General features: G+C 41.5%; 1 protein-coding gene across 1 annotated transcript; it reads right to left on the bottom strand.

Annotated features, from left to right (window-relative positions):
* Nucleotides 1-4,020: 4,020 nt before the first annotated feature.
* On the bottom strand, nucleotides 4,021-9,014 carry LOC128492162 (cytochrome c oxidase subunit 5A, mitochondrial). The gene is made up of 5 exons (XM_053464625.1): nucleotides 8,793-9,014; nucleotides 5,875-5,991; nucleotides 4,973-5,094; nucleotides 4,392-4,514; nucleotides 4,021-4,193 (listed from the first exon to the last, which is right to left on the bottom strand). The coding sequence occupies exons 1-4, from the start codon at nucleotides 8,884-8,886 to the stop codon at nucleotides 4,401-4,403; spliced, it is 447 nt and encodes a 148-aa protein (XP_053320600.1). The 5' UTR covers nucleotides 8,887-9,014; the 3' UTR covers nucleotides 4,021-4,193; nucleotides 4,392-4,400.
* Between the last annotated feature and the right edge of the window lie 2,761 nt (nucleotides 9,015-11,775).

The following is an 11,775-nucleotide window of genomic DNA, read 5'->3' as shown; positions in this document are numbered from 1 at the left end:
CCTCCCAGTTCACGGAGCGTAGAAAGCAATCCAATCAGTGCCCCGCGTTCACTTGCACGTGATTTCTGAAAGGTGGGTCGTAGGAGCCATCTTAGTAGTGGCAAGAGTTGAGAAGCTACGGAATCCCAGTTGGGGTTGGTTGCCACCTCCTGGTAGGGGCTTTGAAGGTATCTGACTTGTCGTTTCAGATCGCATTACACTACATATTATAGTATTTAGATTGTAATGTCACTTTGACCTTATTGTGTTAGGACGGTTCTCCGTTGCCATCACGGGGGATGTCAAGAACATGGATGGCGGAAGTAGCCATCTTGTGGTTGGGATTAACCCCTTCGTTAGTTTCCTCCAATAATTTTATAACTAATGATTTATAAGTATTTTTTATGATGCTGGCTTGACATTTAGTGGCTTAATTATATTATTAAAAATATGATTTTTGTTCTGTTTTTGGCATGTCCCCCTTAGCAAGACATTTTGGTCAATTATATACTTCCCGCTTTGTGGGAACAGTTTGGAGAAGGTCCTTTTCTATTCTAGCATGACTGCCCCAGTACACAAAGCATGCTCCATAAAGACATGGTTGGGTGTATTTGGTGTGGAAGAACTTGACTGGCCACACAGAGCCCTGACCTTAACCCCATCATACACCTTTGGGATTAACAGCTGTTATAGCTGCAAATGGGGGGGGCTACATATTAATGTCAATACATTAAGAATGCAACCTCATAAAAGTCCCTGTTGGTGTAATGGTTAGGTGTCCCAATACTTTTGTCCATATAATGTGTGTACGTTGTAAGATGCTTGTGCTGCCATCTTGTGGCCACGTCTCTTCATGAAAGAAAACATTTATTTTTTATTTATTTTTTTAAATCAATTTTTATTGACCTCCGTGGAGCAAGAACAGAGCATGCACATAAACACTATCAAGAGTCAAATGAAGATCGCATCATTTAGCAGAACAACATATTGTACAAGAGTACAGCCATGTAAATGATAAATCAGTACAATGTATCGAATACAGATGTAGCAAATAACATGACTGTTGCAAAGAGCATAACAATTTGTACAGGTAGCGCAAATTGTCAAGCCGCACAGGAGGGATTTTGTGTTATATAGGAAAGATAAATCAAAGAAAGAAGTAAAGAGGAAGAATTGGAAAGTAGGAAGAGGAGAGGAGAAGGGGGGGAAGGAGATGGCGAGCGACAATGAGAGTACAACTGCTTAGAGATGAAGCAGAGCTGAGCTGGCCGTGATATCCGTGTGGGCGACGAGCCAAGGTTCCCAAATGGCCATAAATACGCATTTCGTATTTTAATTTGGCCGTAAGGTGCTCCATGACAATGAGGTTCCATATAGCGGACTGAGTTTCGGCTTCGGCAGGCGGAGACCCCTTCCATCTCCGCGCAATTGTCAGTTTAGTCGATGCACAGATGCAATGAACGAGTTTGTGGTCATGGGCAGAGAGTCTTGGTTCTGTGGCGTCCATCACCAGCAAAGCCACCTCCGGTGTTCCTCGAATTGTAAAGCCCAGAGCTTGGGAGAGCTTGTAGAAGGAGTTCTTCCAGACCGGCTGGATTAGGGTGCAACTCCACCATGCATGTAGGTAGGTACCGGGTAGCCCACACCCCCTGAAGCATGACGAATGAGGCAATTGAAATATACGGGATAAACGAGTCGGAGAGAGGTACCAGCGCGATACGACTTTGTAAAGCCGTTCCTTCACAACTGTGCATACTGTAAGTTTATGCGTGGAGGGTGCCGCCTTCTCCCAAACCTCCGCTGGAAAGTCACTATTCAGATCGGAATGCCAACGATGTCTGTACGGAGGTGAGGCGTAACGACACGCTAGAAAGCGACCGTAATAGGAAGAGATAGCATGTTTCAGGCGCTTCCGCGTGAGAAAGCGTTTCTCAAATAGAGTAGCTTCGTCCATTGGGTGTCTTGACAGTAATGAAAGCAAAAAGTGTCTGATCTGGAGGTAACGAAACAGTTCCGTAGAGGGGATAATGACATAAATGTTTTCTTTAAGTGCCACCTTAACATATGAGGATCAAACCATGAGTATCCAAACTCCAGTTCTTGAAACTGGAAAAGTTACCACAATGTTAGGGTAATTCATAAAAAAGGGAAAGCTGTTTCAATAAAATCGATCCCAGGTGAGTAAATGTCCAGTCTACAGTGCCCAGAGCAGGTGTGCAGACTCTTCCAAGCAGCTGCTTTGTATGGAATAGCTTTAGCCTTTTCGGCCAAAGTGGATTGAGTCGCAGCAAGTGTATAAAATCAAGCACTTAGCCGTGCAGTCTGCATTTACAGACATTTGTGAAAAAAATAGGTTGTTCGGAAGAGCTCAGTGAATGCAAATGTAGTACTGTGATGGGATGCCGCCTTCGCAATAATGCAGTTTGTGAATTTTCATCCCTGCTAGATATCCCACAGATATCCCCAACTCATAGTCACAGAGCAGGATCACGCGTGATGAGGCACATGGTACCTAAAAGTCACCAACGTTCTGCTCATTCCATACCAGAAGAGTTCCAAACATATCAGCACAAAAACCATGTGGCAGATTCATGGAATGGGTTTCTACGGCCAAGCGAACGCACGCCTCACATCTCCAAGTACAATGCCAAGCGTCGGATCGAGTGGTGTTAAGCACGCCGCCACCGAACACTGGGTTTGTCGGATGCCAGGAGAACTGCAACTGTAAACTATAAAGTTTGATGGAGGAGGCATAATGGTGTGGGGGGCTCTATTTCAGAGGTTGGGCCCCTGACTTCCAATGAAGAGAAATATTAATGCTTCAGCATACCAAGACTTTTTTGCTATGCTTCCAGCTTTGTGGTAAGTTTGAGGAAGGCGCTTCTCCATTCCAGCATGACTGTGCCCCAATGCGCAAAGCAAGGTCCACCGTTGGAGTTTGGTGTGGAAGAACTTGACCGGCCTGCAGAGACCTGACCCTCAACCCAATCGTACACCTTTGGTATGAACCGAAACAGAGATTGTGAGCCAGGACTTCTCATCAAACATCAGTGCATGATCTCACAAAATGCTGTACGGGATGAATGGGCTCAGAGTGGAAGCTCTATATTTCACCCCCCCAGCACTATACACACACCGACAATATTACACACACATATACCCCAGCACTATACATTTACACACATGCACACAGACTCCAGCACGATACACACACCTCATGGAGACATGGCCACACTACTGCCCATCTTCTGCCATTATGAATCCAGAACCCCAGTGGGGTCCCAGGAAGTCGTTTCTAGCCGTCACAGCACAGGGGTTTGTCAAGCCCTGATTTAACTTTCACACAACTTAAGTTGCTGAAGACAATTACCCCAAAATATTTATTGCCCCGATTCAAAAATCACCTCATATGCTCAGGACCTTTTAATTAGCTTGTAAATAAGGCAAATACTACACGGTGCACTGGACTTTAAGTTGTAGATTTGGTACATTTGATTTAGCTGTCACAGAAACCAAGACCCAGGTAATTGGGCATATAAACTTCACTTTAGGGTACAAAAAACCCCAGTGAGGAAATAGTTACTTGTTATATACATTCCTCTCTCCTCTTACTCAACCCAATGTCACAAAAAAAAAAAAAAAGTACAATGCATGCTTAAATCAGATTGCCTCCAAGGAATTCAGCTTGTGAACATGAAGATGGATGTGATAAGTCATTATCCTCTACCTACAATGGAAAGCAGTGTGTGTGTGTGTGTGTGTATGTATGTATGTGTAATATATGCATTACACACACCACACAAACATAACTGGTACCCTCATGTTTATGATTCACTAAATGATGTGTGGACTAGATAGTTGAATGTATAACTTTACATTTGTAGCGTTTGCAATGGGTAGGATCACCATAGTTGTAATTTGCAAGACAACTTTTTTGGGCATGAGGCGATGACTTCCAATTTGTCCAAAAGGAAGGAACAAAAAACAGTCTATTAGATAAACATCTTGCACAATAGAGACTTCAGAAGCAGGAACACAGGGTTTAAACAATGTCCCTTTATTAGGTCCGACATAATATTAAACACAATAGGACTCAATAAAAGAACAGTTTGTCGTATTTTCATCTGAAATAAGGTAATACGTTAACATCTTTGCATTTCTGGATGGCTGTGTACAATCAAGTAGCATCATTGATAAAACGTTTGGATGGAACCCTGTTGAGAAAAGAATAAGGGGTTAAGAAACAGCCAGGTTTATATTGCGGAAAATACAATAAAGGAAACCACAATTTGGAGACGTTTTGGATCCAAAGGTTTGTTTGACGGCAAAAAGATTTAATTTAAGATTTAACATCTGTGTAAAATCAGACTGTAAATGATCAATAAAACAGTTTTTAGAAAAAAAATTCTCACCTTTAATGCTTATGCTTTATCCAAGCCCAGCTCTTCTGGAGTGGAGATTCCAAGCTCATCTAAAGTTGGTCTTAGCTCTTGAATAACATAGGGATAGATTTCCTTATGGGGTCCAGCCTTGTCCTGGCAACACAAGGAAAGCAGGGTTTTGGCTAAGTCTACTTAAATATTCTGAAATATATTCCTGAGTAAACTACAACTTGTAGGTGGCCCAAGATTAAGTTATAAGAATAGAGTTGAGATGATTTAAAGCACTTAATCTCTTGGGCTAGACCTCCACCGCTACCAACGATGGTTTTAATACAGACAGTAAATAGGCAGAGAGATTGTGTGCCCCCCCCGCCATTATAGTCGTATCAGACAGATTATTTCTTTTAAAGGTGTATACATAGCAGCTGTGCAATGCTAAACAGCAACTGTTACAAAATGTGCCACGGAACTGGTTAAGGAATTCCTGATAGTAAAGTTTAAACTATAGTTATACAGATCAATTGGTTATTTTAAACAAGTTCTGACACAAGCAAAGCCGTTTACTGCACCAAAGGTTGGTGGTTTGTTAGCAACAGCCATATATTACCCACCTTCACGGCTTCTAGAATGCGGACTGCACTTGCAAAGTCGTTTAACCGTCTGCATGCACGCAATGCAGCATCAATAATTTTTGGTTCTGGCACCAGATCATACCCGATAAGGGTGTTCATGCCTGGGGTAAGAAAGAAAAACAAAAATGTACCGCATCTGAATAGAACTAGGAATTTAAACACTGTTCAATGCTGCAAGTCACTATTATACTAATGTTCCTAAAAAGAAAAGCTACTAATCATACAATTGTTATTTCAGTCTTACATTAAATGGCACCTGATTCTTTCCCATATAACCTCTGTTCATCTCAGCAGAGCTTATTGGCCCATAAAGTCTTACAATACAAAATTAACTGTCAGAACAAAGCCCTATCTGAAGACAGCAGAGATCTTTGTTTTTCTGTTTTTTGTTTTATTTTATAGGTAGGCAACATATAGCAGACTACTCGCAGTGAAGTACAACTTGTAAAACTCAGCCAGCATTACACAACATCAGTCTCCCTCCGCCGTGAAAACTGGGAAACCATTTTGCTGCCTTTTATGGACCTAAACACGTGGTGTCCCAGTGCAGCACCACATGGCTTACTGTGAAAGCAATCATACCCTATTATCATCACAGGGCTCTCTCCACTACTGACCCATCCTGCACAATACCACTCTAGCCTGCCGTACATGTAATGATACCCAAAGGTGGAGAGTCAGGAGGCTCTTCAGTGTTTCACAAACCTTCTAGTGTAGGGGTGCACAAAAGTTCTCCATGTTGAACACATTGCGAGTATGCACAAACATACAGAGTATCCTCATGACCCCTCTATGCATATGGATGAAAAAAGTAAGCTATAAGGTGAATCTCACATCTAACTCCATATATTATTAACAGTGTCCATTTGATTACGACTCACCTTTCCTCAGCTCCCAGGCATCAATATCTGGCTTGTTGAAGTATGTCACCCAACGAGCATCGAACTCCTCATCTGATTCATGTTTGGCATGAGAATAGCAGCGAGAAGCTACTGCAGCTGTGGGCGAGAAAAGGTAGAGTATTAAGCATATACTGAAACGATTGTTGTAATCAAATGTCGAGCGCTTGGTAAAAGTTATTACTCATAGGGCAAACTTATATTATACGTTCATCAACGATGGTTGACATGGGGTTACAGAAATGAGATGTTCACAGTGAGTGACATTTCAAAATGTACTCCATCTCCAGCACTGGCTCTCATAGGACCCAAGGGGTCTAACAAGACTGCTGCTTTCATTCACAGAAAACACTAGCACTTGTTTCTTTAATGCACTTTAACGACTGGTTGCTTAAAGCAGACAAAACAGTAAGTGTGGGCAATGTGGTGCATTCTTATACAGAGTGATATATATGAACGTACCAAGTACTTAATACGCGCTGCTTGCTTATGAGGCTGGATGAGACATTGTCTCTTTTGAAACCGTCTTGCCAATTTCAATAGCCAGCCTATTTCCTAGCATTCAAGGACAGCCGCAGAATCTACATCTCAAGCATCTGTTCAATTAGATTAAGCGGAAAACATTAATCTAAGGCACTAAAGTGACCGCTGAGAAATCTAATTTCCTTTCCTTAATAACACCTCAACAAACTATACAGACAGGTAATTGCATGATACAATGGTTGTCAAAACCACTGTAAGTGCCTGCAAGCACAGAACTAACTATATTATGGAGACTCCATACATAAAACACATCGTTCTCAAGACAGAAATCACTCATGTTGAAGTGAGGAAATATAAGCATACACACACCTATGACACTGGCGACACTTTAAAACAGTGTTTTGAGCATTAGTATCGAGACCCCATGCCACACGCTGAGCTGCCTTTCCCTAGACAAGCAGGAGACGGTGAGACTGATGACCATTGATGATGAGTGCTAGAGAATACGCATCACCCCTTTCCCCGTTTACAAACACATTAAACAATCTACACAATTTACCATTAAACATAAGGCATGTATCCCTAGCATGGCCGTAATACAGTGGGCGGCTGTGAGGATTTTTGTTAAGTTGCAAATACCAACTGGTTTTGAAAATAGCTACAAGGATAAAATATGGACGCGCATATTTGATTTATATAACGCTATCATACGCTGCAGCGCTGTACAACGGGTAAAAACAGAAATCTTTGCAAAGCATAGAAAAAAACCTGAATACTCTTTCACCGTTCCGTACTATTGAAAACTGGGTTTAAACGTGAGCATTTCATTTACCGGCTACATTGTTGAATATCATGAATTAAAGTAACATTACGTAGTGCTCATATAAAATATATGTTAATCTGATGAATTAGATTTAGGAGAATATTGCAGGTGACTGCCATGATCCGTAAATTAAAAAAGTAAAAATGTACAGATTAAGATCAAGGCAGACTGGAGGAATGCAAGGAACCCGATACAAAGACCAATGATTATATTGCAGTATCTCCCGGAAGGGGAAGAGAGCTAAACACAGTGAGCCTCCAGCTCTCCTTGACAACATTGCCGCAAGTTCCTCAAAGTCACCTTCCTTCCGGGTTTCCTATACAGCTCCATCAGCTGCTTTCATAAACACACGTCCCACATCGCTCAGTATGGCCGTAACAGAAGTTATATGCTGTCGCTTATACTACACGTTAAATAGATTGTAAGCTCTTCTGAGCAGGGCCCTTCTCACCTGTTGTCTCTGTTAGTCAGTTTGCTATATTACAAGCTACTTATGTCCTGTCTACCCGTTGTACAGCACTACAGAATCTGATGGCGCTACATAAATCAATAAATTGCAATATACATCTCCAGCTAGTTAGGTATAGCCTAAAACAACTGATTTATTAGCACGGAGGCCGCTTTATTCCTTAAGTCATGGTTTTAGCTATGTAAAAATGAATTTCTTGTCGTACACATAGCATTATTTAGCACCTTGTTAATGCAACATATAAAAGGCGGAAATTATGCCTCTTATTTTCTTTTAGTCGCCATACACAAGATATTTAGAATCATGGCTTTGGGCAGGTTAATGCATACTGATATAATTAGAGGATGACATTGTGAATTACTAGAGTCCCATACAGAACCCTGACTCCTCTGGCACTTCAACCCAATTAGTTTAATTGGATGTGTCTTGCTTCGCAGCCATTATATCAGCGGTATAGCTTAAATGAAAGGCCTGCTGCATACAAGGGAATGTTATCCGCTTTTTATCTGTGACAGCCTATCAAAATAAAACATACAAGCCCAAAATATCAATATATCAAGCACTGGACAGAAGCCATGTTTTATCAGGAAATAATTACTCATTTCTAGTTAACGAATGCAACTGACAGCCGTGTAGAAATAACGTCTGAAAGCAAAGAGCTGTGACATCAACGGCCCATTCATAAAAAATATATTAAAGCAGGCGATGCGTACGGCATTCGCTTTGTATGAATGGGCTATGCGGCGAAAGCAGGACATGATCACACAGCACAGTAAAAAACCCTTCCTCTCAACATGAAAACTGCGGAGAGAAGGCCTCATCTGAAGCCTTATTCGGTCATCACAAGGGCAATGCACCCTGCGGCGACGGCGGTGTAACACGGGGGCAGAGGGAGGTCACACCGGTGACAAATAGTAACAGCGCTGGGGCTCTTTAAATAGAAATCCCACCGGCAGACAGATTTTTTTTGCCGATGCCGCGCCTCATGAAGTAACAAAAAACGCCGGTGTGCGGCTGGTGCGGTACAGCCAGTAAACGAGAAACGTAAGCCCGGGCTTTGCCCTTACTCCTTTTTCAAGGGCATGGCGGCCGGTTGAGAGTCAAGTGTGCAGGCAGGAGGCTCACCTGGGGTACATGCCGGTGAGGGCTGCAGACGACAGCGGGGCAGGCTCCGGAGCCCTGAAGAGACACATCGCCGAAGGACAACAGCACCGAACATGGCGGCAGCAGTCTATGTGTGAGAGGTGACTGGAAAGGCTGTCGGTTGGCGAGGGATCCGGGCCGGAAGAGGATGGAACGCGCGCACACACCGCACGCTCAGCCACGCGCCAGCACAGAGAGAACAGACGGACAAGGGGAAAAGTGGGAGGAGCGTAGTATGAACATGATGACCATAGAGATGAGATGCACAGATAAACCAGGGCAGCTATGTGTAGCGCCACATGCTGGAAGTTAAAGTGATCATCACGCTTGTCTTGGAGAACAGACTTAGAGTTTATTCACTAAAGAAGGACTTGCTGACTCGCTGAACTTTAGGCTCATCTCAGCCTGTTTCTGGCTCAAGAGTAGTTTGGATGCTTCTGTATAAAGCAGATTTAAATCAGTAGAAGTTCCTGAAAGTTACTACATTGAGCTATGAATTATGCTGGACCAGCACCAGCCAGTCTTGCATAGAAATTGACCAGGGTTGTGAACAGTGAATTTAAGATGTTGAAACTATGCCAATTCCACTTTAGTGAATAAACCCCTTTCTATTGGCTTCCACGAACCAAAGTGAACCACTGATTCCCAAGTGTTAGTAATGCATTGGTGACAAAATGATTGCATTCTACTGTCCGGAGGAGACGCCTTCGACGTGTAAACAAGACCAAGCGACTTAACTAGGAAGAAAAATGGCAGCAGGCGCTCTGGACCAATGAGTCACAATTTGAATGAATATAAGAATGAGTGTTTGCAGGCAACCGTAAAGCATGGTGGAGGTTCCCTTGCAAGTTTGGGTCTGCATTTCGTCAAAAAATGTTTGGGATTTAGTCAGGATTAATTATCCCCTTAACACTGAGAAGTATAGGCAGATCCATCATGCTATACCTTCCGGGAGGCATCTGATTGGCCCCAAATTTATTCTGCAGCATGACAATCATACCAAAAATACAGCCAAAGTCATTAAGCGCTATATTCGGCGTACAGAAGAACAAGGAGTCCTGGAAGTGACGGTATGGTCCCTACAGAGTCCGATTAACATCATCAACTCTGTATGGGATTTCATAAAGAAAGAAAAGCAACTGAGGCTGCTTAAATCCACAGAAGGTTTGTTCTCCAAGATGTTTGGAAAAACCTACCTGCCGAGTTCCTTAGAAAACTGTGTGCAAGTGTGCTGCAAACGATGGTCACACAAACATATTGATTTGATTTTTCTTCTGTTCACTCACTTTGCATTCTGTTAAATGATAAAACTAAACTATTAACATGTCTATTTTTGAAACAATACTTATACAGCACTGTGTATATATATATATATATATATATATATATATATATATATATATATATATATATATATATATATATATATATATATATATATATATCTCTTCTTTATTTGGGAAGGTTCAGAATCAGACCTCAATTTATTTTTAACCTTTTTAAATATGCTGAAAAAAGGAGCTAGCTATGGCTCTGGTACTGTGCTGCGTAATCTGTTTGAGCTATGAATAACAGATAATAGTAATATATTTTTATAGCTCAATATTGTTATTCTCACCTGCTGATCCCGGTTTCTTTGTTTTGTCTTCGTACAATGATGCAGGTTGCTTGAGCCAACCATTGGCAGCTCCTACTTCACACCTCACCAACTAACCCTGCTGAAAATGGAAAGATGTTGGCAATTAGACCCAGCCAATAGTTTACTAGCAGGTTGGTAAGAATGATACTTTTAGTCATTAAACACATCAACTGTTGTTTTTTTGAATGCCTAAAAACATAATTTCAGTTTAAAAAAGATGTCACATTTCCAACAGCTTTTGCAACATTGCTGTTTTTGTATTCATCTATGAAGTTCAGGAACAAAACGTATGAATCTATAAAGCAGAGGGTTTTTATAAAAAAAAACAGAACATGTGTAATAAAATATGTCTAATAACTAGTTTGTCATAGATGACATGTGGTTGCAGAAGCTCCAAATCAAAACATCCATTGATATGTGCATTTTTTTCTAATCAAAATATCACAAAAATGCTCTGTGCACAAATCCTATGATTTTTGGATTGCACACCAATTTTCCTTGCAGTTATGTTGATTTGGTGTCTGATGAGTCTTTCTGTAACAACAGCTTTAATGCCTCGGTGCCTCTGAATCATCACACTTGGGTCTGTTTGTTGAAGGCCAGATGAAGATGTCGTGTCCCTTGTACATAGGATCTGTGGTTTACCTTATGCCACTACTTCATTTCATTTTACTTAACCCTTTGAAACTCAAATTTTAATGTACGAGGCAGGATATGCACAGGGCAGATGACAATTCATGTGACCGTATTGCCTTATTGCCTTATTAAATTGTGCTTCCGGGTTGAATTTAATCAATAGATGTAGTGCACAAAGGGTATACCAAGACTAAGTATGTCCACAGCTTAAAACAATCTCTGTAAGGAGGACTATTAAGAAGATATCATCGGTTGAGAATAAATGCAATGCCTGTGATGTAGCCGCAGCACTTGAGCCAAGCACGTTATATACCTATGCCATTGGCGGGGAGATGCACTGATTAGCATTAGTATCCCTGGCATGCTGGCCATGCCCATCCTGTACAAAATATCAATTCCAATATCCCACCCAAAAAACCATGACAAAACTGGACCTAAATTATGACACTGCATCGTGATGTGATGCTTACTGAAGCCAACGGTGTCACAGACAGTAGATAAAACCGTGCTAAGCAACCTATAGCCCCAGTAGTCAAGGTATACTTTTTTGGAGTTCAATGGTGCCAAAAACATAGATTTTTAATCAAATAAATTGAAGTTGGCACCAAAATAATAATTTGCTTAGGTCAGCGGAACCTTTATCTAAACAAGCTCTTTCTTATGTCTGAAATAAAAGCCAATTAGCTGAGA

This window comes from Spea bombifrons, chromosome 4 (assembly GCF_027358695.1).
Source record: "Spea bombifrons isolate aSpeBom1 chromosome 4, aSpeBom1.2.pri, whole genome shotgun sequence".
In the NCBI taxonomy this organism is placed as follows: Eukaryota; Metazoa; Chordata; class Amphibia; order Anura; family Pelobatidae; genus Spea; species Spea bombifrons.
The sequence above is the reverse complement of the archived record's forward strand: the minus strand, read 5'-3'. Positions and strand labels throughout refer to the sequence as shown.